General features: G+C 44.5%; 1 protein-coding gene across 2 annotated transcripts in view; it reads left to right on the forward strand.

Annotated features, from left to right (window-relative positions):
* SMARCC2 (SWI/SNF related BAF chromatin remodeling complex subunit C2) overlaps positions 1-26,805 on the forward strand; it is a 2,756,167-nt gene that overhangs the window by 1,017,266 nt on the left and 1,712,096 nt on the right. For both annotated transcript variants that reach the window (XM_069653753.1, XM_069653754.1), the window contains exon 10: positions 5,079-5,194. In XM_069653753.1, the coding sequence (XP_069509854.1) occupies positions 5,079-5,194 (116 nt within the window). The remainder of the gene's footprint in view (positions 1-5,078; positions 5,195-26,805) is intronic.

The following is a 26,805-nucleotide window of genomic DNA, read 5'->3' on the forward strand; positions in this document are numbered from 1 at the left end:
TGTATTGGATAGCAAATACACAGCATACAGAGACATTATCAGTGGAGAGGCAGGAAAACACAGAAGGACACATGCCCCGGCAGTCAGCACACAGAGCTCTCTAGGGACCACCCCTAGAGCGCAGTTTATATAGCATATCATAAGCAATTAATAATATATTATAGCACTTTCACAATTGAGTGTGTTACTTGGCACGATATTGCAGACATTTGGCAAGAACTGTCAACATCTCACGTGTGACCTTGTGATGCAGCCATGCAGGGACATTGTGTTGTATTATGGATAAGTGGCATTCTTAGAAACCCTTATATGGGGCTAATGCTATACTTGTAGAGAATACGAGGAAGAGAAGGTCTGACGTGTCCTCTGCCCTAGGACGGGTTTGGGCCTGTCCGAGGTGCTACCCGCAGTTACTGTATAACATATTTACGAAGCCCCTTTTCGATGATCTGGATCATCTCTGTATCACCTACACTAACTACGCAGATGATAACCAGATCCTCCTTCCGCTTTCTGGAGATTATGGAAAAGATTTGGCCTTGGTGAATAGGGTTTACATCATCATCCAGGCATGGATGGCCACTCGCTGTCTATGCCTGAATGATGATAAAACTGAACTCATCACCTTGGGCACCACTGCCAGCCTAAAGAAATTAAGCCCAGCCTACTCATCCTTCATAATTGATGGCAATATTATCAGAGTGGGACACAAAGTCAAAACATTGGGCTTCTACCTGGACTCCAATTTCACCTTTAACAGACAGGTGAACTCACTAGCCTCCTCCACGGCTTACATGTGTAAATTGATCCGTACAGCCAAACCTTTTCTATCCGACACCAGCTGCCTGACCCTGGCCAGAGCCCTCATACTATCCCGTTTAGACTACTGCAACGCCCTTTATTTTGGGTCCTTCAAAGCCACTACTAGCAAGTTACAAACCCTCCAGAACAACGCACTCAGAGCGGCCTTGGGCATCTCAAGAAGAGACCACATTACAGCACATAGCCAGCAGAACAATTGGACCCCCATTACAGACAAAATCTCCCTAAAAACTGCCTCACTTACCCACAAGTCCATCAATAACGCGGCCCCCATTTACATGATCAACAGATTTCACAGACTGACATCCTTGAGACCGACAAGGACAGCATACAGAGACTGCCTCTCCATCCCTAACTACAAACACTCTACCATAGGATGTAATAGCTTCCCAGTGAAAGCGGCTAAACTGTGGAACTCCCTACCACCCACTCTTAGAATGGACTTGCCCTACCAAAACTTCTGTTCCAAGATGATGTCTTGGCTGAAGACAGCCACTGTCTAAACATACTGAGCCAGGTTTCCGCGTCTCCCACTTGTCACTTGGACATATTGGATACACAACTGTTAACTGTATATATGTATATATTCCTGCTTACCTTCATTGTTATTGTGTTTATGCCTTGTACATATTTTATTGTCTGTAACTAAGTTTTGCAAATTCCTGTATCTGCTGCGCCCTGTTACCCTAGGGTACTTCGGAGCATTACAAATAATAAACAAACAAACAAACATGGTAATGTCCCTATCAAAATCCCCCAGAAGAAAGGACATTACTGCATTCACAGTGTCTGTAAGGTCGTCCTTCAATACATAGGAGTAATACATCTTAAGCTGAAATAATCATACGCTGTGCATATAAGGAGGATGTGTTGCACATTTTTGTCCTTCGCTTCACACATTTTACCCTTTGCACTAGGTGCTCTGTTCCACTTATTCACCTGGCAAGAGCAAGGAGACACCTGACTTCAGGGGTGGTGAGATTTGACAAATAGGTTTGATGGTCACCACCTGCTAAAAAAATATCTGCCCAACCTAAATGGGCCTGACACTCCTCTTCTGATCTTCTTGTTCTTACCATTTTTCCAAAAAAGGAAATGGTAGGGAAATGGTATTCAGGGAATGGCAAAGAGGGAAAAAGTCTGAGAACAGAACAGAAAACCATAGGACGCAACAAAAGGGAAAGATAGCATAAAGTTGAGCGATGGTGACTGCTCGGATGCATGTATAGTTGTATGAGTTTAGACCAAAACAGGTTCTGAAAAGAATTAAGAATTGCCAAAATTGGACAATTCACTTATCTTGTTAGTTAGCTTGTTAACTAGCATGTGTTGTTGGTATCATTTTAAATAAAGTTATGGATGATTGATGGCCTTGAAATGTTCTCAGGATTTTCTTGTCAGATGTGAGGGCATAGCCGGTATTTATAATGAGTACCCTTATGAGGAGTACTCGAGAAACCTAGTAATGCGTAGCCCACTAGCAGAGGTGTCAAAGCCAAGAGTTGGCTGTGTGCTGAATGTAACTGAGGGGGGAAAAAGACTTTCCCCACTCTGAGCAATAATGGAATTGCTTCCAGTGTAGGGCAGAGGGCCGCAGTGAAAAAACAGGTCCTCCTTGACAAGATGCGTCCTGCCTGGAAATTGTACTATTGCCACCTCATGAATCTTGCTAATAGGTATGCTATAACATGCCGGAGACATTGCGCTGCTCATTTTATGACAAATACTAGGTGAACGTGTAATGTATACAGTAAGGCAGGGGTCTGCAACCTGCAACTCTCCAGATGTTTTGGACTACGACTCCAATGATCCCTCAGCATTGAATATGCTGTCCAGGGCTGATGGGAGTTGTATTCCACAACCTCTGGCCACTAAATACTGTGGCTGACATTGGCTGTACAAGATCAGTTTGACATTATATGAATTGCAACAGAAGAAAAATACTCGTTAGATTAATAAACATTCGTACTCAGCAAGCAAACCTCAACATCTATAAAACACACTAGATGTATCCAGGCATATTACTATGCTTAAATAAAGAAAACAGAAGATGCTGTTTCACAGTTAGTCGATCCATGGAAAGCCTATTTTGTTTACATATGTTGTGTGATTTGGACGAGGAATCCGCTGCTCCCACCCATTATTTTACAACTCATCCCTTCCATCTACTGCTGGCACAGCACAAGCTTTGCTGGATTTAAATCCAACCAGACTCCAGTTTACCCCCACCTTAGATGTTGGCACATGTCAAAGTACAGGCCTCGGACCGTTTTCATTAATGGATTTAAATCAACACCTATAGCCTACCCCAAGTACAGACGAACTGGCCAATTTAAGCACACGACCTTTCGAAGCTTTCTTTCTACCAGATACACATTTATTACGAAGCAATAATGCCTTCACTCTCTCAGCCTTAAGTGACCACTCCAGGGTCGAGGTGGGAAGGGGCTTATTGGTGGAAAGGGCCAGCCAGGCTGGGCCACCTCAAACATGCACATTCAACGTGAAACAAGGGAGAGGAGGCCCCCGTTGGAAGAGGGGCACCCACCAAGGCCCCCAACTTACATAACGGGCGCATAGTAGCAGGAGTGCTAAAAAAATCCTTGTTGGTGGCGAGACTCCTTCCAAACAGTCGCACTACTGTAAATGTATCTGCCTGTGCCCAGGCAGAGCCGGCTCTTCGGGGGCCCAGTGCAAACAATGAATAAGGCACACAAAGCGACCTCCATTGTCAGTCACGTCCTCGCAAATGGGCCTGTCCTGGTGCAACACTCGCAACAAAGGACAGCAGACGGGACCCACTGCAGCATCGTAACTAGTGAGTGTAGTGGTTGATTGTGTTGATTGGTGTGTGCCAATGATTGTCAGGGGCACAATCAGCTTATTTGTAGAACACACCTCAGCTGAGGTTCTTCTGTTGGTTTCCATTGCTTCATGTATCATACTTCACTCACATGCACCATTCCCAGCAGCACCCCAAGCACTGCACCTAACCACCCACCCCCCCATTCCTCTACTGCCCACCTTGGGATTTGCACTGATTAAATAAACGTAATTTAGTCTAGAGATAGCTTCACCACAATATTAAGCTAAGGATGGCTTTCAACCATTGACTTTTTTTCAGTTTCAGTGAAACTGCAAGATGAAAAAGTCTAGACTTCCCTTAAACTAGCAGTGAAGCCGATTGGTGGAGTTTATAAAGTTGGTGAAGATCACGCAAGAGACTTGTAAGCTAATTAGTATTGTGAAGCAAGTGCCAAATGAGAAGTTATACTTACGAAAGCAGTACCTTTTTAAGCAGAATATAATAATGTTTCAAATTACTTTATATACAGCTTCAACATTTAATATATTCAGTAATGAATGCACCCACAATGGATAATATTGGTTTGATATTTGTTGGGGGGGGGGACATAAATTAATGAACACATTGCAATTTTTGGAGAACACCGGGAAACCACCACCAGAATCAAAATAAACGCTGTATGCAAGAAACCCTAAATATAATTAACATGCATTTTACAGCTCTGAGAACAGCTTAGATTAACAGATTAGCAAAGGCATCAGTTGTCAATATAAGGAGATAATTTGCACTTACATGAGCCAGTTAATGAAAATGTCCAAGAGGGTTTCGGATCTTGAGCTTTGACACTGCATATAGAGAGAGAAAGGCTTGAGCAAAAAATGTTCATGTCATTCCAGGCCATGTCCACCAAATCACTGGACTGGCATGTCACTCATTTTACTGCGTACCTGGCTGGTGGAATCCATCACCCTCCTCCGTGGTCCCAGAAAACCCACATTGATTGGCATGCAGCAGTGGGAAAGCTTTTAGGTATATGTAGGAGCTGTTTGCAGAGTTGGCGTTCCCGTATGCCAACTCTGGAAATATTACTGAGGCCCCATATCTCACCAGCACAGGCGACCGAATAACCAAACTTCGCTCGGTAAACTGTCTTGACTTCGGAACCGAAATTGTCCATGTGTTTAAATATGGAGCTGAAGATAGCTCTGCCTGTCACTGCAGCTTTTCTAGTTGCTAGCTCCTCCCGAGCTTTCTAAGATAAGTTTAATGTTCTAGTTACACCTAGATCGGTGAAACGGTCCACTACTTCAATATGTTCATCCTCCACCTGAAAGCGAAGGCAGATGAGGTGGTTTCAAAGAATTTAAAATGTAAAAGCTAAATGTTGATTTGTTTTTGTGTCTCATTCCATTTACCGCGAGACAACAGCCTTTTTGTTTGTCTCCTACAGGTGAATAGTCCAGACTCAGATCGAAGAGATAAGAAGGGCAACAATTCCAAAAAGAGGAAGCGCTCACCTTCACCTTCTCCCCCTTCTGACCCAAAAAAGAAGACCCCCAAGAAGGGGTAAGCACAAAGGCCAACTGTATCCTCCCTTTTAGACAAACACTATTTGCTGGAAAATCTATATTGTCACTGTTTGAACTTTTAAAAATACCCTTTACAGCATTTATTATTTTATTTTGACCTTTCCCTTTCTGCCGTTGGACTGGCACCCTTCTAGGTCAGACCTCTAATTTTGGGGTCCTTTTTGCTTACTTGCATGCTCCCCTAAACAGTTTGCTGTCTCCGTTAGTTTTCTAGTGTTTGGGCTGAATTTCCTTTTTGGAGTTCATTAGGAAAACATGTATTTGTGCTGCTTTCCTCACAGAGACCACTATGGGACACCCTTTCCCTTTCCTTTTGCTTGTTTTGAACCACGTCCTGACTTTGTAAAGATAAGTAGAGCCTTCTGCTTTACTTCCCTTGACTGTTTGTTCCTAAGACTATCATTACTGAAGACTATGGGCCTCATTACGAGTTTGCCAGTCTGGATTCAATGGTACCGGTAAGCTTACTGGTACCATTGTATCCGTACCAGCAAACTCCGAGTTATGCTTGCGGGTGCCTTTCATTCCACCAGGTCTGACTTGGCGGAATGAAAGGCACCCGCAAGCACAGCATGTCTGTAGCACCGGCATGGTAATGAACCGTGCCGGTGCTACAGGCATCCCCATTCCCATTCAGCCATATGGGGCTCAAATGGGAATGGGGATCACCCGATTTTGCCACCTGCGAAAGGGCAATTATCAGGTTCAGCGGGGTCGGAATACCCCGGTAATTGCCCATTCGCGGGTGCCGGACTTTCTTGCAAGTTTGGAGGTAGCCTTGCGGGTTTTACCGCAAGGCTACCTCCAACCTTGTAATAAGGCCCAATGTCTCTCTTTGTGAATTTCTTGTATTGTTACAGTTGCACATCACCCTATAGTGAAGCAGAGGCGTAGGCAGGGTAGGGCCTGAGGGGCAAGATAGGATACCCTGTAGCCTTATCTTTTTATATAATGACGTTTCGAATGGATTGTCTCCTCCCACGTATTCCCCATCTTTTGATATGTTTGTCTCCAGCTTCAGCTGCTTCAGAATAGTTTTTTCGGCAGAGGGGGCTGTGCATTGATGCAGTCAACTCGATGTCCTTCGAGGGCCTCCGTCTCAATGTCAACAGCATCTCTGGTACATATAGCATGCGCAGCGCCCATTTGCTTCAGTTCTGTGTTTCCACAATAACTAACTCTTCGAAAACAACATACTCAAACGATGGCCTTGTCTTCGTCACCATCAACCCTGAAGACCGGGTTAAAAAAATGCCAAGATTGCAGTGCCAAGATGTTGCTCACGGACCATCATTGAGTGTGTGCGTGGTGTCTTGGCGTGGAGCATGAGACGGCAAACCGTCGATCCTGTCAAGCAATGACTGGTAAGGTGCTGAAAGAGCAAAAAGAGAAATTAGCAGCGGGTAGGCCCCCAACTAAATTCCCCATGGACGACTGTCAAAAAAGTGCTTGTCCGACGAGTCGAGAGGCGACTTGTCTCGAAGCAAAAAGTCAAAAAGCGCGCTTGATCCAGAAGTGGGTCGCACCATTCTTCATCTTCTTCTAAGAAGATGAAGAAGAGACGCCATAGGTCACCTTCCGCCACTTCCTCCGATGGGAGGCATTCAAACAGGAAATGTTAAACATTTTCGAGAAGGAGGCCCCCAACCCCCTCTAAACAGAAGACCAAGGGTCATGGTCCTGTTGCGCCGTTGAAGGCTGACAAGGAGAGGACTAAGCCAAAACCCTGCGCGTCTTTGAGTCCAGGACACAAGCCAGAAACCCCACTAGAACTTTTGAGGTCTCGACTCAATGAGAAATCGTTGAGGACTCTATCGAGTGGGGGATCGTGCCCCTCAAGGGCTTCAATAAAGTCTTCGGAAACATCTACGCCATTAACGTCGAGACCATTGACGCCGTCAGGGTCAAAACCATTGATGCCATGTGTGTCAAAGCCATCAACGCCATCAGGGTCGAGTCCATCGCCCTCTAAACCTGCCATTGTAATTAAGGAGGTTGAAAACACTTTTAAACCTTTACCTAGGAAGGATTTCTTCAAGTCTTTGTCTTCAATTTATGAAGAAGATGAACCTTTAGAATTAGATACCCCTCCTTTTGGTTTACAGTATGGTAAGCCAAACGTCCCAGAAGCCCTGATCTCAGAAGAGTTGAGGCTAAAAGACTTATATGAAACCCTTCAGTCAGCCAGTGGGATTGACACTTCACCAGAACTTGAATTCGGTAAACCGGTCCCGGCAGAACACGCTGATGCCCCATACAGACATCTTATGTCTGCGGTAATAGAGTTTCTAGAATGGGACAGGCCTTCTCCGCCATTCGAGCAAGATTACCTGATCGATATCCTTGATACGGGTCCTCGGAAGCATCTGGTACTCCCTTCTTATATTGCCCTGCAAAAAAGGTAAAGGCAAACTGGAAGACACCTGAGGCAAGCCCAGTAGTGAATAAAAACCTCACCAGAAAGAACATCCTACGCCAGAAACCCTGGTAGTTCAGGCTGCGACTTCTACCTCTAAACAAACAGCTTCTCCAACAATTCCCCCAGACAGGGATGTGTAGGGGAGGCAGGTATCACAAGCGGAGACTGACACAATGCGTACAATTTGTAAAACCTTTATTTAAATGGTTGGGATTGGAAAAACTGCTATTCTGCCTTATAACTAAGATGAGTAGACTCGAACATCAACTAATAAATAACGCAGCCCTAGTGGAGTCTGTCAAATAGGCAAACTTTAGAAAACATGTTTCCATGCCTGAGAAGTAGGGGTGATGACAGATGAAGCAGAACCGTGCCTGAATTCACTGTGTACAAAGCGAAGAAAGTCCAGCAGGCAGCCCCCGAACGGCGACCTCAAGATGGCGGGCGCCGAAGAACAGTGAACGACACCCGAGTGTTCTCCTGGTGTGACTGCTACTCATACAACCAGTGCGAACAGTGTGGAAAGGAGGCAAAGACTTCCCAGCCACCCCACAGAAAGAGGGACGCAGGCTTACTGATGCAGCACACGCGGGTGAGCAGTGCATAGTGAGGTGAGTGCAGATTGTGTGTCCGGCCAGGTAAGCGAGGAGGGCTACCAAAAAATAAATATAGCCCGGTCGTGGGCCGACTTCCCTGCAGCATAGCTCCCAACACGCGCATAATTGGTACAATGCTTATGTGAGGGAATACCGCCCCCCCGACCAACCGCAAGCCAGAGCAGGCTCTACACTCAGACCAGGCTCCTGTCCTATTGTCAACCCATTTGGATGGCCGCGACAGGGCGAGACTGCCCTTGAGGTTTAAAAGTGATGCACTCACAGATGAGGTATTTAAGGATGAGCTGGCAAAGGCTATAGATGCATATTTTGAGACTAAAGATGGGTCTGTGGCGTCCGCTGGCACCCTGTGGCAGGGATTTAAGTGTGTGATCCGGGGTGAGAGCATAGCCAAAGAGTTGGGGATTCTGCAGAAGCTACGGAAAGACCTGGCAGACACTGAAGATGAGCTATGGGTTCTGCAGGGGGAGGCGCCCGTGCCATCGGCGGCCCAGCAGGGGAAAATTAAGCAGAAACTCCAGGAGTTTCATGCCCTAGCTCAAAGGGAGGTTCAGTATATGTGGGACAGGGTGGCTCCTTGGCAGTATGGAAAAGGGCAGGTTGCTGGGCGGTCCCTCGCGAGAGCTATTCGACCAGGAGGCCGGGAGACCAGGGTGACGGTGATTACGGACGAGAAGGGAGTTGGCCATTACAAAGACAAGGGGATTGTTCATGAGTTCCAGGAATATTATGGCCGGTGTACTTGTCCCAATTGACGGTGGCGCAGGCGGATATAGAGGCCTTTCTCGATGGTGTGGGGTTGTACTGGTGCTCAGAAGAGCAGAGGGAATGGTTGAACATACCGGTGTCGCTGGATGAGGTGATGGACGCCATTAAATCATTGCCAGGTGGGAAATTGCTGGGCCCTGATGGCTTTACAGACGAATTTTATAAGTGTTATGCTGATAGACTAGCGCCATACCTTCTACGGGTGTATCAGGAGGCGGTGACCCAGAGTCGATTACCTGATTCTCCTAGGGAAGCCATAGTGGTTGTACTGCTGAAGCCAGGTAAGCCGGAAGGGGAATGTTCGTCGTACCGTCAGATTTCGCTTATCAATCTTGATAATAAGATCTTTGCGAAAATCGTGGCGGCGCGTCTAGCGCCGCTAATGCCAGCCATGGTGAGGGCCGATCAAGCAGGGTTCATCCCGGGTCGCTCGACTTCGTTTGGGTTGCGAAGGATGTTTGGGCTGATGGCGGCGTTGCCGGCGGATGACTCGGCGGTCCTACTGGACGCCACAAAGGCATTTGATTCCGTGGAATGGTTGTTTTTATTCGTTGTTCTGTGCAGGATGGGCCTGGGCGATTTCTTCATTTCCTTGGTCTCGCTTCTATACACCGACCCAGTGGCTAGAGTGAGGGTGAATGGGTGGACTACCAGGGAGCTACCGCTGGTGCGGGGGACTCGTCAGGGCTGTCCGCTGTCGCACTGCTGTTCGTCCTGGCGATAGAACCTTGGGCTGAATGGGTCAGGGAGTTTCATCTACACCGGGGAGTCCAGCTGCACACCCATAAAGTCGTCATTTCGCTATACGCAGATGCTATGGTTTTGTTCATCCGCCATCCCGAGGTCAATCTAGACCCGGTTATGCTGGATCTTTAGCGTTTTGGTGGCCTTTCGGAGCTTAAAATAAACGCCAGTAAATCGGTTATCTTTTAATTGATGGGTGGGACCTCTCACTTTCGTGATACTTGAGGTTTCCGGTGGGATCGGTTAGGCAGAATGCTGTGCAGTTCCCTTGGGGAACACTGCAAAAAGATTAAGACTACAGGAGTAAGCAGTAAACCCAATTGGTAGCAGTCCGCACCACCCAGATTTACCTGGTAGCTGTGGCTGAACAGTCAGTCTTCTCTCAAGAAGAGTAGGGCAGTATATAGAGTATACACAATAGGGCTAAAAACACAGTAGAGCAAACAAACACTGACCAGAGCTTTGTATCAAAAGTATATAATTATTTATTTAAAACACACTTTAGGCAATATACTAACGCTCTAATTCAAAAGCAAATTAAAACACAGTCAGGTAAAGTATACACACCTCCCTTGATAACTATTAGACAAGTCAGAGTTAAAACACCACGATTTGTTTAAACAGATGTGAGCGCGTAACCTAGATAGCACTCCAATAGTTAGGTTAAAGGGAGAGAAAAAGGCAGAGCATAGAAATAAAACAGGTCCCAACACTTTTAGGAGTTCTCAGCAAGGGAATAAAGGCAGTATACACTGTAGAGCCAAAGTTCATAGGCCAGGCCCACTTGAAATGGAGCAAAGCGAAATGTGCCCAGGATCACACGGTTTAAAATGCACTAAAAAGTATTTGCAGAATGTTCAAAAGAGGTTGGGGTGATTCAAGAAGGTAAAGTTAGAAGGTCTGGGGCCAACTCAGTTGGAAAGCCAAGGATTTAAGGGTCCCCTTGGGCAAACTGAAGAAAGGGAGGCCAGGCAGAACACAGTACCTTAAAGAGAGAGGAAGCTCCGGCGGTGGCAGTTGTTCCTGGCAGTGGTTGCAGTTTGTTGTTACGACCAGGGGAAGAGAGGATCTCGTCGAGGAGGAAACTTGGAGTCGTTGCACTGCACAGGGATGAAACCAGCCGCAGAGTTTGTCGGTAAAAGGTTTGTTCCTTTTATTCGCGGTCAAAGTGGTGAAGCTTGGCTATCCGGCCGCTGGGGTGCTTGGCACGGGCGATTCGACCAAGAGACGTCTTTGGAAGGCGAAAGGAGCGAACTGGTTGATCCCACCAGCTCAAAGGAAGAAGACTTGTCCAGCAGAAGATCTTCTGTTGTCGTTGGGAAAGAGGTGAGTTCGTTGCAGCAGGGCTTCACCGGTGGTGTCGTCGTTGCAGATGGCCTCAGCTTCTTCCCTCTTCGGATTCTTAGGTCCTGTGGCGACTTCTGAAGTTCCAGTCCGAAAGGCCCTGCTTTTATGCAGAATAACCCCCATTCAACAGCCTAGCTGTCACTCACACATGCTAAGTGGTGAGCCGGAGGGCTCACCACCGGGCCAATCAGAATAGAGTGCCACTTGGGTTGCTAAGGCAACACAGTCCAGGGTGCCAATTGCCCTCCCCACACATCCTGTGGAACCCAGACAGAGTGGCACCATTTGGAGGGCTTCTGTGGAGAAGCCCGCCAAAAAGTGGAACAAAGGACTCGACCTTGGTTAGAGTTACAGAGACGGACACGAACGCCATTTTAGAAAAGAGTTCTGGCAAAAAGACCCAACCGTTGATTTAATATTAAATAAATAAACCAGCGGTATCTTTAACATTGCACCAAAAAGTGGTGCGTTTAAAATCAATGGGAAAATCCCATAGGAAATATTCCGGTAGAAAGTTTGCGTGGTAACCACTGCCAGCAGCCAGAAACTTGACAAGGGGGGACTGGACAGTGCCCCCTTGAAAACAGACCCAGGGGCAATCAAATTAACCCCTTCCAGCACTTCCACAATATGATGGTTTGTACTGGTTCTGTTCACAATTTAGGACTAGTAAAGTCAATGGTGACTTTACATGCCCTGGGAGACAGTAGTCGGTCCCAGGGTATGGAGTCTATGTTTGGAGGTCACTATGACACCCCTGTGTTACTGCACTGAGGGTGCTGTGTAACACACACATAACAAATATATGATACCCTATGGAGTGAAAGACCCCATAGCCCATAAGCACACAAAGAGTCAAAGACATACCTCAAATCATGCCTAAGAGTGGGAGGAAAAGAGTCTCGCTCTTAGCAGGAGAAAAAAACAAACCCCAAAAATCCAGCTAAGCTGCTGGGGGACTCACTAGGTTTGGGAAATTAGCCTTATAAGAGAATTCTCCCTAACAGGATCTACAGAGTACACGATATCTGGGGGTCACTGTAGCGGGAAAGAAAGAAGTGGTGTACGCTGAAAACTATGTGGAGGTTTTAGAATCGGCCAAAAAGGCGATGCAGGGTTGGGCCGCACTCCCTCTCAATTTGTACGGCAGGATTTCGGCAGTTAGGATGTCTATTCTTCCTAAATTTCTATATGTGTTTTTAAATGTGCCTATAAAGGTCCCTCAGAAATACTTCGGGGATCTTCGCTCTGCGAATAACACACTTTGTTTGGGCGGGCAAAAGGGCGTCGGTCTCTTGGGGGAAACTCATGGCGCCAATTCAGGAGGGGGGGTCTAGCACTTCCAGATTTTGAGTTATACTATATTGTGGCGCAGGCTAGCTACCTTAGGTATTGGTATGGGATGGCAGCGGAGCACAGACATGTAGTGATAGAGAGGTCCATCGCATCACCGGCGTTGTTGCGGTCGGTTATCTTGATGGCTCCCAGTCATTTGCCGTCCCCTAGTAACTTGGTGGAGTTTACTTGTTGGGCCTGGTCCTTTTTATGGGCGCGCGTCCGCTGGGGATGTGCTTCACTCGCTGGAAATTCCGCCGTATATATTCCTGGTATCCCCCTGACTAGCGAGGCACAGTACGTAGCTAGTATGAAACGGTTGGGTATCACTCGAGTGGGGGACCTGTTTCCGAACGGGGACTTTATCTCTATAGACCAGCTGAGGGAAAGGGGAGCCCTGTCGGCACTGGAAGTGTTTATGTATTTTAGGTTGAGGGTGACATTGCAAAGGTTGTTCCCTTTCTTCCCGAAGCCGCCCGCAGAGGCTGAGCTGCTCAGTAAGGTGCTGGGGGGAGACATTGGACGGCGGGTGCTCTCCGGTCTGTACGGATTAACTCTGAAGGCGAGGCCAGTTGTGGGGAGGTCATCAAGGGAGATGTGGGAAAGTTCGCTGGGAAAGGACTTACCAGCAAACACATGGAGGTACTGTTGTGAGATGACTAGAAAGGGTGCTGTCAATTCGAACTTCAAACTGATCCATTTTAAGTTTCTGCATCAGTGTTACTACTCCCCGTCTCACTAAAGGACTACTTCCCTCATAGGTCGGGGGCATGCCTGGACAAGAGAAGGCGGGGTTTCTCCATGTGGCCTGGGAGTGTGTAGAGCTGATGCATTTTTGGCGGCAGGTGTTTGTGGTGATTGGGGACATTACAGGGCAACAGCTGGCGCCGGATCCAGTGATGGCCTTGCTAGGGTACACGGAGCAGATATCCAAAGGGACTAGGAAACTGGTAAATCTGCTCTTAATTCTGGCAAAACGCTGTGTGGCTATAGGGTGGGGAAGTGAACAGAGTCCGACTGTTGCCCAATGGTCCAAAGATGTACTATATTGCATTTTTTTTTTTAAATGATTTAGTTTGTTACAAACTTTTCATTTTTAAGACATTACAATTAGAGCGGGTAAAAATTCATAGGGAAAAAGTGGAGAGAAAAGAGAAAAAGTATAACACATGTAAATAAAAAGGATTTCTTTTTGTCATTGTGAGGCAACTAAAGTAACATTCATCATCGTCTTTGCTTCGGTTTTGGTTGGTTTCCAGCATCTAGTCCTAAGATATGTTGTAAGAACTGCACTATCGTGAAAATTAATTTGTTTTCGTGTCCATTCAATAGTACTGCCCATCGCAGTTCTTTGTCCATCTGTTGAGTTGATATGTTAAAGAATTTGCCAAAAATCATTCTCTCATGCATCAATTCAGGACAGATCATTACCAGATGATGTATTGTCTCTGGTTCTTCTCCATCTTTACAAAAGCGGCAATGTCTGTCGGTTTTTGGGATTTGTCCGACCATTGCAAGCTTATCTCTTTTCGGCAGATTGTTTAGACGGATCGCCATATACACTGTGCGGATCTTGTCGTCAGGAAATAGTTCCATGTATTTTGGAGTTTTGTTTAACGCTCGAACATCTAGATGGCTTTGGAGATTTCTTGAATATAGGGTTTTCATTTGGCAGGTTCTAATCCAATCATTGCTTGCCAGTTTACGCTTTGCATATTGAGGTCTGTTCATGAGAGTTTCAAGTGATATATCTTCATCTTTTAATTGTTGAAATAATTGTTCTTTCCATTTCCGTAGGCATGTATTATACGAAGCGATTGGGTTATTTTTCAGAATTTTTATGGCTGGTATTTTGTCCTTTATCAGCAGTTTCCTTAGGAAATCTAGTTGTTTCCATATCACTATGGAGGATAGTGATTGTGTCGCGACTTCATAACAAATTCTCGGCATTGGGTATGAATCTGGTAATCTTAGGATCTTCCTCCAGAAAATTGCTTCAAATTTCGTCCAATTTTTTAGGTAGTGTGTGGATCATTGCATCACTGCCATATGTAATTACAGGGATTACTGTCTGCCTATAGAATGTTATAATTGGTTTAAATGAAAATGACCCATATTTTCGGTGTAAAAGGCATCCCTGTCTGGCTAGTGATTGAGTTTTCGTTTCCACAGTATCAAACCATTGCTTTTCTGTTTTGGACTGGTTTAACGTGATCCCAAGGTATTTGCAGGTTGGGACTTCTTCTAGAGAGATGTTATCAATAGAGTTTTAGTACTGGTTGTTTCTTAAATGGGAGTTTTACTAAGGCCATGACTTTGGTCTTTGTGGTGTTGATCTTTAGTTTGTTTATCTTCATGTAGGTTCCCATAAAGTGTAAACTCTGTTGTAATCCTGAAATGGTTTTATCTAGCCGAATGATGTCATCTGCATAGAATAGTGCTGGAATTGGAACAGAATTCAGTTTTGGCGGATTCAAAGTCATATCTTTTAAATGATCTTCGCAGTCTGCTGTGTATAGGTTGTATAAAGTGGCTACAAGAGGGCAGCCCTGCTTTAATTCTTTCGTTGTCGCTATCAAAGGAGTAGTTGTGCCATTCTTTGTGAGTCTTACAGAAATTGCGGTGTTGGAATATAATAATTTTATTGGCTCTAAGATCTCTTTTGGAAAATTCCAAGCTGATTGTTTTTCCCATAATCGTGTTCTTGAGATTGAGTCGAATGCCATATGTAGGTCTAGGAAAGCAGTGTACACCTGTGTTTTCTTTTCTATTGCTTCATTCTTGATCAAATTAATTATTAGCAGATTTACGTTTGTTCCTACATTTGAAGTAAATCCCGTCTGTCTCACTGCAAATCGGTTTGTGTTCACAGCCCATTCTTTGAGTTTTTTGAGGAGTAGTGCGGCAAAAATCTTGCCTAGTGGATCTAATAATGCAATTGGGCGAAAATTCTGGGGATTATCTCTTGGTCCTTTTTTGTATATAGGGACAATTATCACTGTTCTCCACGACGTTGGGATTGTATTTTGTTTGTTGATTGTTTCTATAAGTTGTATCATGAAGAGAATCATCAGGTCCGTATTTTGTTTTAAGATTGCATTTGATATGCCGGCAGGGCCCGGGGCATGTGAGGTGTTCAGTTTGCCAAAGATCTGGATCAGGTCTTCCTTGTCGTAATCGATTTTCCAAGAGTTGTTTGCGGTCTGTGAAATTGGAGGCAGAGTGGTAACAGATTCGTTGTAGATGTTTGTAAAATTATCTGTCCACTTTTGCATAGTCACGTTTGTTACCAGAAGCTGTTGATTACGGTCATTGTTGTTCAGAAGATTTCACAGATGTCTTGGATTGTGGTTCTTATAAGTCTTCAACATGGTTTCTGTGTCATTTTGTAGTAATATTGCGTGATATGACTTCCTCCAATTTGTGTACCTTTGTTTTATTTTTTTCTTCTATGAGAAGATTGAAGTTCCGTTTACTGGTTTTAATTTGCGAATATCTTTGCGCATCTCTTTTTTTTCTGAACAATTTGCGTGTTATAGTGGTGGTTATGTGATTTCATTTGATTCTTCCTTGGCTTTAAGAAAGGAATCAAGAAGGCATCATAATTGAGTTTGTCAATATCTGGCGTTGATGTTAGTTGGATTTGCTTTGTGAGGTCTCTTAATTGTTCCTCAGTTAATTGCAAATTACGATTATTGCCAGTGACTTCTATCTGAGTACGGAAATCAATCTTTTTTAGTTGTGCAAGTCCAAAGCCGTTAATAATAATTTGGTTATGATCACTTCTTGTTGATGTATTGATTACTGTCTCTGTGATGGAATCAAATAGGTGTGTTGACAAATATACATAGTCTATTGTTGCTGTTGCTTTGCCGCTGTCCCATGTAGGTATGGTTTTGCCCATCCCATCATTTGGATGATCGACTTGTTTAAGGTTATGAGTGGAAGTTTCTTTGTGCCATTTTTTTGCACATGTAGACAGTTCTGCATACTCCATCCGTTGGCCGAGTTTATTATATAGATGTATATTTAAATCACAGAAAATAATGAATTCCACGTGATGATGCTCTAGAAGTGTTTGATCGATAGTTAAGAAAACATCGTCCAGAAATTTGCTGTTGTTTATTGTTGCGGGATTCCAGTATAGGTTCATAATGGATATTAATCGCTCATGGCTGTTGGGAGTGGATTCTTGTATTTGCATAATAGTATTTTGTATCCATGGATTGAATTTATTATTAGATACAATTGTCCATTGTGGTAGGATTTGGACTATAAACTTTATTTTTTACAAAGTTGGCAACAAGTGGACCTGTTCAGAGGAGTGTGTGCACAAGCAGGTAACATGGTTCAGGAAAAGCATAGAAGTGGAAACAATGCAATGTGGTTCTGCTACTATGGAAAAAGTCTAGCGGCAGGCCGGTCTGCTCTTTGACATCGCCTCATGGCAGGCAATCATCATACCCCCAATCAAGCTAAGAAACTCCTGGAAGTCAATCTGACCATCTTTTTTGCCATCGATGCCACCGTCCAGGGAAGCCATCATTTTCTTCAGTGTTTCTTGTGGATTTTTCTGGCTCTTTGTGAAGCTTTTAAGTTAGACATTTATGAAACTTTCAAACACCTTGAAAGACATTTTGCAGTTGTCCCCTTCTTTGCCCGCATAGCGCTGGAAAATGGTGATCAAGGATTCCATGCAGCGCTCCATCTCAGTGGGCGGGTCTTGGATTTTCTGGGCCATGGTGACACTTCTGGTAACGGAGCGGTCGCTGTTTGCGTCGAAGAGGGGTCTGGAGCAATAGCAATGACATGGAACTATATTGCAATGACATGGAAACCAGATGGGATGTGCTGAGGGGGAAATGTTGAGGAGAAAACCGGATGTGGGATGCATACACGATATAACTCCTGGGCCAGCCGGGGAGCTGGGGGGGTCCTGGATCACCTGATCGGCCCTGTTCTTTTGTTCAGTTGGGCCTTGAGGGGCAGTCCCTGTCCACTTCTTAGATCGGTGTCCAGGGATCGGACATTTTACTCTATAAAGCAGTGCTGGTTTGGAGATCGGACTTGGAGTATTTCCCGGAAAGCACAGCTCATGTGGCCTAGTTCACTTTAGGTTTTTCTTGTATTGCCTTCATGTGTGTACCTGGGGGGTGGGAAGGGTTGATTACCTGGTTGATTGTTGAGTTGTTCAGCAAAATGGCAATAAAGAAATTTAATAAAACTCTAGGCATGACCCTGGAAGCGTCACTAGGTGCTGAGGCTCAGGTAATGCACCTACAAAAGAACTGCCAATACTACAATCGCCTACTTCGGTCCATTAGACCGTATTTAAGTGAAGAGAACACAGCAACCATTGCAAGAGCCATTATTTTATCACGGCTGGAGTACGGAAATGCTTTGATGCCTGGCGCAAGTAAAAGCTGCATGGCCAAGTGCCAAGCAATTCTAAACCATTTGGTCAGAATAATAAATAAAAGGCCATAGAGAGAACATCTTACCAAAGACCGAACTGATCTTCACTGGCTGGCAGTTGAAGAAAGAATCATTTTCAAGAGCATGACCTTGGCACACAGGTGCTTATTTGGACAGGCTCCAGCTTATCTTAAAGAAAGGATCACCTTGTACACATCTAGAAGATCCCTAAGATCAGAAGGAAAGAACCAGATAAAAAGCACCCCGTTCAAATGCTCACTGGGCATGGGCAGAGCTTTCCCAGTCAGAGTAGCCCTGATATGGAGCAAACTCCCTGTCAAGTTAAGACAAGAATGCAACTACCACAGCTTCAGAAAAAAGCTGAAGGCTCACTTATTTAAAGGAATAGTGCGCTAAAAAATATTATTGTCCCGAGGGTTCGGGCATGTGTTTTTAAGCATACGTTTATCGATCGTACAAACATTTACTATGCACCTTAACATAGTTTTCCTCTTTTTTACACATGCAAAAACAGGCAGCAGGGTGCGCCCATCTTATCCGTTGCCGCATCGCCCAAGGTGGACTGCTCTGATGGCACTAAATCATATCCCCCGCCCCTAAGGCTGACATCACCAAACCTAGTGATAGTCTCCACCTATCTCCATGACGTTACTGGGCAGTGTAGCCAAACAGACCCAGTCATCACCTACGTGTTAACGTTGGTTGATGCAGAACCCGGAATATCAACACACACCATCTCACAACACAGCGCGTCCCAATTTTGAATATAACACTATACATTTAAAGGAAATGGCAAACCTGTACAATTTGTAAAGTACTTTTATTTCACAATAAACGCTCCGAGAACATCCGGCGATTGCCATATTCAAGCAAATGAGTAATTTTTTTCTTTGTTCTCGATCCACAAATGTTTATTGTGAGTCACACGGTGTTCCTTTTGGGTATAAGAAGCGCATTGGACACACAGTGAATCGCAAGGCTTGGGCATCAGCTTGGCGCTAGGCCACCGTAAACAATGTCAGGTTGCTCCTTATCGCTGGTACCGCGTAAGGGCATATCAGCCTGTGGCGATCGTCCCAAAAAAGCGTCACTGTGATCCAGCCATTCAAGTGTATCTGCAGTTGCCGGTTAAAAAAAACATCAGTTCGTATCTGGAATCGATGACAATCGCAGAAAGGCAGGATGTAGCTGTTTGAAAAACATAACAGAAATGTGTCTCAGTAGTACCCATTAATTCTGCCCTGTGTTAAAACTAATGATGAACACAAACATGAAACAATGGGAACACAGAGAAAACAACGTGGAAAGTAGTCTACAATTTGCTTCAGAGGTTAGTGCTATGGAGTATGTTCAGCTCGAAATGGGATGCGGAAGCTGATGCTACAATAAGAAGAACACATAGACAGTATTTTATTTAAATATTAGCGTTGAACCAGGGGGAACCCAGTGGTGGACTACATGCATCTCGATGCTAGACTGCCCATGTGCCCGGGACAAAGAAAAGTCCACACACAGGTTGTATTTGCGTGTCGTTGCAATATGCCACAAAGAACTACCCAGTACAATGTAAGCCAGCAATAACGGTTGGCAAATGATACGTTGACTCGTTGGTCTATAAAATTGTCGAAAGTAAAACTTACATAATATTCAGAATTTCCATTCTCTCAGCGTAACGCAGAGACTCCGTTCAGATCAATGATTTTTCATAAAATGAAATTACATGTTCCTTTGTCCAGTTTTGGAATGGTGAACATTATCATATTTAATGGTATTACACCCCTCCCTTCATTCATTCCTTTCAGAATCATCCCTTTCTCTCACGGTCGAAAAACAATTGAACCTTATACTGTGTGCGATGCGTGGGCTTGCTCAGCTCGCAACCAAAAATTCTAAGCCGCAAACCTTCACTCAGAATGGGAGCCCTTCAGACCACAGTGGCATTGGAAATATTTTTGAAAAACATATGAATTGTTTGCTGCCATCCACCAATGGGGCGCAAAAATTCTAGTGTTTTACTTGTTTCATCTGGAGAACTTCGCACTCTCCCAGCGACTCCCACAGCCAGCCCACACCACCTCTCAGCTCAGCCTGTCTCCTGTTCACAAAGCAATTCATGTAAACATTTTTTGCAACGAGCAAGTCTTGTGACCTGACAAAATGTACTCGTACGAGAATGTCCGAGCAAGCCCTGCTGCAACTCCTGCATGCCAGGCCGCGGTCCCCTGAACCCATGACCGCAGTAATATATTAGAGGTCTATAAATTGCACACGTGTGTTTGTACTATCTCACTTTGGGTCACTAGCGAGGTAAAGGGTGTGGGGGCTTGCCCCTGAGGCAACCAGCGGGGGTAGGAATTGATTGCTGACAGGTCTGGCACATCAGAGCTAGAAAGGGGGTGGAGTGACACATGTTAGTTTAGTAGTTAGTTTAGTACTGTGATTGGGGTCATGTTTTATTGGGAGGCACTCTGTGGTGGTCAGTAAGGAAGGGTCACACTTCTGGTACATGAAAAGAATAGCTTTGGAGGGGCACAAGGTTGAACAAGCAGTAATTTTCCAGCAGCGGGGGTGTGAGAGGTGCAGGAGAACATATGTTGAGATGGATGAACAACTACAAGTCATGGTTTGGCCCTGACACACACAGGACGGTGATCTCAGAGGAAGAATTAAATTAACACATTCTTTGTTCGCAACATCTTGTCTCGGCGCATCCATGAGAAAGGGACTTGGAAGGCACAGGCGAAGGGGGAAAAAGGAGGGTGCTGTCAGTGCTCGCTGTTCACAGCGCTGCTGAGGGGGAGGGGAAACTTTGCAATGCCAGAATGCGGCCTAGTCCAAAGTTGGAGTCGAGGGTACACAACATGGATTCCAAGTGGGTCTAGCAATAGCCCACCGCTGCTTATGTCAGGGCCTTCTTCCCCATGGCTCCAGAAGGGCAAAGGAGGCGTCCCCCTCCCCGAGTACAAGAGCGGGGTGTCACTTTTGCATACAATGTATGGGGCTTGCGGATCAACCAATCCACTCCTTCCTTACATTAGCAACGACCCCCAACACATGCCCACATGAATATATTGGTCAGAGTGCAGCTATTTCTCACCAACAACCCACTTTGATGCGCTGTTTTGCTCGCAGTCAGTAGTTCTTGCGTGCTGAGTATCTTATCTAGCCTAGGTCGCATCTCTTTTGTGGGACGAGTAGTTATTCAACTATTTGGGCAACTGTTTGGTAAGGCAACTGCACAACCCCAAAGTTGCTTTCATGCTGTTATCCATCTGGCCCTCCCACGATCAGTGAAGGTCCCACAGTAGCTCGACGAACCTGGGAAGTGTGAAAGCACCGCGTTACATTGTATGGCATTCGTAAAAATGGTACTTGTTGTAAAAAAAAAAATTGACAAAGAGGATAGATTTCAAAAGACAAATTGGATGCTTTATTTGGACACTTTATATAATATGAACATTATTGATCAAAAAAACAGATGGTAATCATTTGTACATGGAAGTGAACTGTTGCACGAGCTCTGCTTTAGGTGGACAGGGCACGTTTCCAATGTTTTGTGGCAATGTATGTGTCCTCGAAACAAAATCACACGTGATTCTGTGAATATGTATGTCCAAGACAGTCATAATGAGATCTTTCTCAAAATCGAATTCCGTTTCCTCGTATATTGCCTTGATCACCCATTTTTTGCTTCTTTTCGTAAAGGCCATTGTGTAGCGAAGCATCCCAAAGTTTCCCACAGTCCTCGATTGTTCATGCCCTACGTTCTCGTTATGTGCTAATGCCGCTAGTAATGTCCTATATTGCATCCCGTCTATGCCGAAATGCAATCTCTTGGGCCTGTACTTTAGGCACATATTGTGGAACACCTCCAAATCTCCTATGTGACAGAATTCTGTGAGTCCCTTCAGATCTCTTGATCGAGTTTTATCAAATACAATCTTCTCAAGAACTTTGTGTGGAGTTGGAGATGGAATTAATCACTTCTTCCGTTCCTGCTGCGGCGACAAAGGGCCATGTGCACATTGGTGGAAATGTTGGTTTACTGTCCCAAGAGTGGACGTTGGAGCAGTGGTGCATTAGTGACCGCCATTTTTCTAGTAGAATTTCCACAGACCCATCGCAAGTTTTGGAGCTCCACCAAAGATGGTTCCTGAAAGACTGGGACCACTGTAAAATATTTTCAGAACCTTTTTTTTCCCTGCAGCTGAGATTTTTTTGATCGATTGATTTGGCAGCATTTCCATACATCAAATTGATGGCGAATATTGGGAAACTGCTCTCTCATTGTCTTGGCTATTGAAACGTGTCTGTCCGTGGCAATGAGATCGATTTGCATTCCCCTTGATTGGAGATCTTCCAGGGATTTTATAAAACCAAGTTTCTCCATGGCCACTGAGGATTTACATTCGGACACCTGCACGACCACCAAACTCACATTTTTTTTTTTTTTTAATTTCCATGTCCTGAAAATGGTATGTGCAGTACTTTGCTGAAAATCCGGGGCTGTCACGCTGTCCATCGCCAGCTAGCCTGAACCGTTTTTCGGATAATGTACTTTGAATAGACATTTGTTCAATTTTCCAAGCTTCACTAATAGCAAGGAATAGATATTGACCTTGATATTTGTATTACTGCGTTTTAGGAAGGAACTGAAGTCCCACAAATTGACAGAAACTGGACAACTCACTGAAACTAGAGCCTCTGAAAAGTAAAGCAGCTGCACACAGTAGATTTCCAGCTGGCAGTTTCCCCAGCATCGGTTGAGCGGACCATGAAAATTTTGCATGGAGCATTTCACAGGTGGCTTGTATTTTGAGGTTACTGCATTGTGATACACAAGTCACATTGACCAATGGTTTCCCGCATACTTCCCTTCTCACTGGATGCACACATTTCGGCATCATTATAATCTCCATCAAGCGGCTGTCGAATACAATGTATTTGGGCTCTTTTATTAGACTATCATCCTGTATGAATGTTCTTTCAGACCCAACTGTGGTTGACATATCAGCCCAACTGGACCAACTGTAGTCGAGATCTTTGTCTAGTTCCTCGGTCAATTGTGTTGATGCTTCAGTCTCTGCTATTTCAGCTTCTGTTGCTTGAGGTCGAATCGGAGAAAACATCAATGTCGATTGTTTTTTGGGTGGCCCTTTTTTGTCGGGTGTCGATTGTGTCAAGTGGTCTGCGTCTAGTTGTAAAGCATCTTCATTACATTCAGTTTCATCTTCATCTGGTGGAGCTTTCGCATTGTAGCAATGGTCCAACAACACCTGGTCACATTCAATTCATTTTCTGGCCATTGGCCAAAAGCATCTCGAGTATGCTTATTGATTTGAACACGCTGCGCTTCAAATAATAGTTGCTCCATGGTCAAATCAGTTTGGCAAGCAGCAGCTCTGAATTATGTAGCTGTCTGTGTCTGCATAGTTGGTACACCATCGGGAAACTAGAAGACCGGTTGGAAAAAAAATGTTCAGTGTAAATCTAACATACAGTATATGGCACTTTAGATTTTTAAAAAAGCATGTTATGAAGGCACCAGCACAAAACACTGTTTGAAAATGAAATTGTTTGTAAATTACTGTAGCTTTCTTAGTTTTCTGTGAAACCTTCTTCTTCTTCTTTACTGTAACGACTGCACCATCAAGCTGGTCCACCGACTCAGATCCACGTGCCTCCTCTTCTATATCCCGACCTTGTATACATCCCTATAAAAGAGAATCCATAAAAAATGAGTCATTTGTTGCAGGTAGAAAAATAGAAGTACATTTATTTTTAAACCGTTTGTTATAAGCACAACACTTTTATTAAATTAAAAACCACACGTAAAATATACTACAACTAACCAATTCACTTTGTTCAGTAAGACTCAAGGTAAGTACCCTGTGTTTGAATGGACCGGTGTTATGAAACAAGACATGTTACTGTGAATACGATTGCGATCACTTTTTAACAGTTCGGTCTACTAAATAAACGCGTGCTCGTGACAAGAAATGCTACCGGGGCAAAAACACACTTAGCACCTGAGATACCCAGAGGGAGTTTGAGGCAAAAATCATAGGCAATATTATAGTTATACAGACAGAATCGAAGAAAACTCATAGACAGGAATTCAAGATTCAAAGGGCCAGAGCCAGGGTCAAGTGGCACCGGGTGCCTGTTGTCAAGGATCACACAGTCGAATAATTCACGATTCAACGTAGCCAAGAGTACTTTGATATTGTCAATGTTCGGAAGCAAAAGTTATAAGAAGGAGGGAAGACAAGGGCAAGCCTTGGAATGAAGAAAAGGGATTCCTAGAGCTTCGATGTGAAGGAGGACGACTGGAGGGGTCTGCACCACACAGGGATGAAGCCGGCAGCAGCGACGATGAATAAAAGGTGCGCTCCTTAAAAACAGGAGAGGCTGTTCAGATGGCTGTCCGGACCACTACAGCAGTGTGCAGCGATTTCGACCAAGAAGAGGATCCTCTGGCTGCGGAAGATGAGCTGGTTATCCCCACCAAGCTCAAGGGAAGAAGACTCCGGACTGGATCTTCTCTGGCCGTCGATCTTATCTTCTCTGGCCGTCGAAGGGTAGATAGCTCAGGACTGCAACAGGGCTTCACTGGGACGGGGCGGGGTAGTTGCAGCAGTCGCCTTCTTCTCCGCTTCTCTTCGGTTCCTTGTAGTTCCAGTGGCGACTCTCTGATTTCTAGCCCAAGAGACCTGCCTTTTATGTGAAAAACCCCCATTCACACAGCATGGCTGTCAATCACGCAGCAGGGGGGTTGTCCAGCCCGGACAACCACCCCAGCCAATCATGGCAAAGTGCGACTTGGGTTTCCTAGGATACCCTGTGCAGGGGGTGACTACAACCCTCCCTCACATTCAGCCCACCTAGACACCCAGGCGCCTGGAGAAGGGCTTCTGAGCAGAATCCCGCCAAAAGACAGTGAACAAAGGAGGCAAACCTGGTTTGCCGCGCAAAGTAAGACACAAGAAGGACTTTAACAAAAAGAAATGTCGAATAAACCCGACCGGAGCCAAAAGAAAAAGTATTTGGTCAAGCGGGATTAAATTCGAGGCTAATATAATAGCCTAAAACAATACCACGTTTATCTAATATAATCGCGGTAGAAATGTTAGGGTAGATACCACTGCCACCAGCCAAGTCTAAATGTTAAAAGAGCGAAACAATGCTCTAGGAGGTACAGATACGAAGGGATAAGAAGTAACCCTTTCCAGTACTCCATGGAAGATGGGGTGAAATGGATCTGTGGTAATTGGACTAATTAAAGTTAATGGCAACTTTACCCTTCTCTGGGGGACTTTAGTCAGCCCCAGAAATGGAGTTGGTGGGAAGTCTAAAAAGACAACCCTGTGTCACTGCACTGAAGGTGCTGTGTAACACACAAAAGAAGGGGGCTACTGAAGTGGTGTACTCCAGAGCCCACAATAAAAAAAAACGGTAAAAGACACATGGCAAAACATGGGTAAGAGTGGGGAAAAAGTTCACACTCTTAACAAGTGAAAGAAATAAACTCCAGAAGGCCAGCAAAGCTGCTGGGGGGGGGGCTCACTAGGTGAGGGAAATTAGCCATAAATGAGAATTCTCCCTAACACCCTGTAAAACAGTACTTGTTTTACTATGGATGAAAGAAAGTGAATTGAACACACACAATGTGATGCAGACAATGGTACATATCAATAAAAACCCACCAATGAAACATTATGTAAACAAACGACAGGATATGTAAATTTGATCATATTATCTCAAATTCCATGCATAAAACATTTCTGGGACTGAATAGCTAAATAAAAATACCTGATGCGCGCTCAAAATTGTTGTTGACTCCAGGGAAGACATGGATGCAGAATCTTGCTCGTTCATATTCAGTGCATTGTCATGGAGTTGTAAAGGGAAAATTAGATTTGATTTAGAAATGCTGACCTAAAAAATTGACATGTAAAGCAACCAATTACGAAAAGATTATGCTTATTTCCAAGGGCAAATTAGTATAGTTATCTGTGCCCATAAATCGTTTTCTATGATGCTCCTATAACCAAGGACAGCTGTTTAACAAAATGGGGTTTAGTTATAAAGCAATACAATCTTGTAAATATGAAAAGTATTATTTACATTTACACCTAAAACACCAATCCATCCATGAAGTTACCTGTTCAGTACCCCAAGGCCTACATCTAAATCAGGAACCGTGACTCACCTGAGGCAGCATGTGCATGAATATAGTCGGAATTGCATTTGGAAGCAATTAATGAGACGTTCTGAGTCGATGCTTCTTTGTGTACTGCGATTGGTCGTACATATTCGTGGCAAAGTGCAGGCTGCAGATGCAGAATCGATCACCCCTCGAGTCCCCGAAGACTTCATGGGCTCTACTTTCAAGCTCTTCCCGTGCGAATCCGCAATATCTGACCCACTCTCTTATTAGATCTATATTCCTCGGGAATACATGCATTGGAGTGCCTTTAGGTTTGTTATGGGTCTTCGAGAGGCAACCAGAAACCGTACATGCAGGCATTCTTGGAAATTCTGTAAAAAAAAAAAAAAATAAGTCAACATTATTTGAAAATTACTTTGCATAAAAGCGTGAGAAAGATGAAATTATATCATACATTTTTCTATGCAATCTATGATTTGGTCACTGAAGAAAAACCTGTGTAGTGTAGCCGGCTGTATTATAGGATAACTTTCATACACAATTCATTCATTTGATGCAAATCGTAACATGTTACTCGTCCCTTGAATGTACTATCCTGCATCAAAAGTAAACCTGCTTATAGACACGGTGCGCAAAGGATGCAATTTGATCCCAATTGACACTGAAGATAATTACTATATATCGAATACCATAATAAATTAAACTCAAGTCAATGGCAATGAGATGAATGAACATTACACTACTGTGTATGT

This window comes from Ambystoma mexicanum, chromosome 3q (genome assembly GCF_040938575.1).
Source record: "Ambystoma mexicanum isolate Mex_15411 chromosome 3q, UKY_AmexF1_1, whole genome shotgun sequence".
Classification (NCBI taxonomy): Eukaryota; Metazoa; Chordata; class Amphibia; order Caudata; family Ambystomatidae; genus Ambystoma; species Ambystoma mexicanum.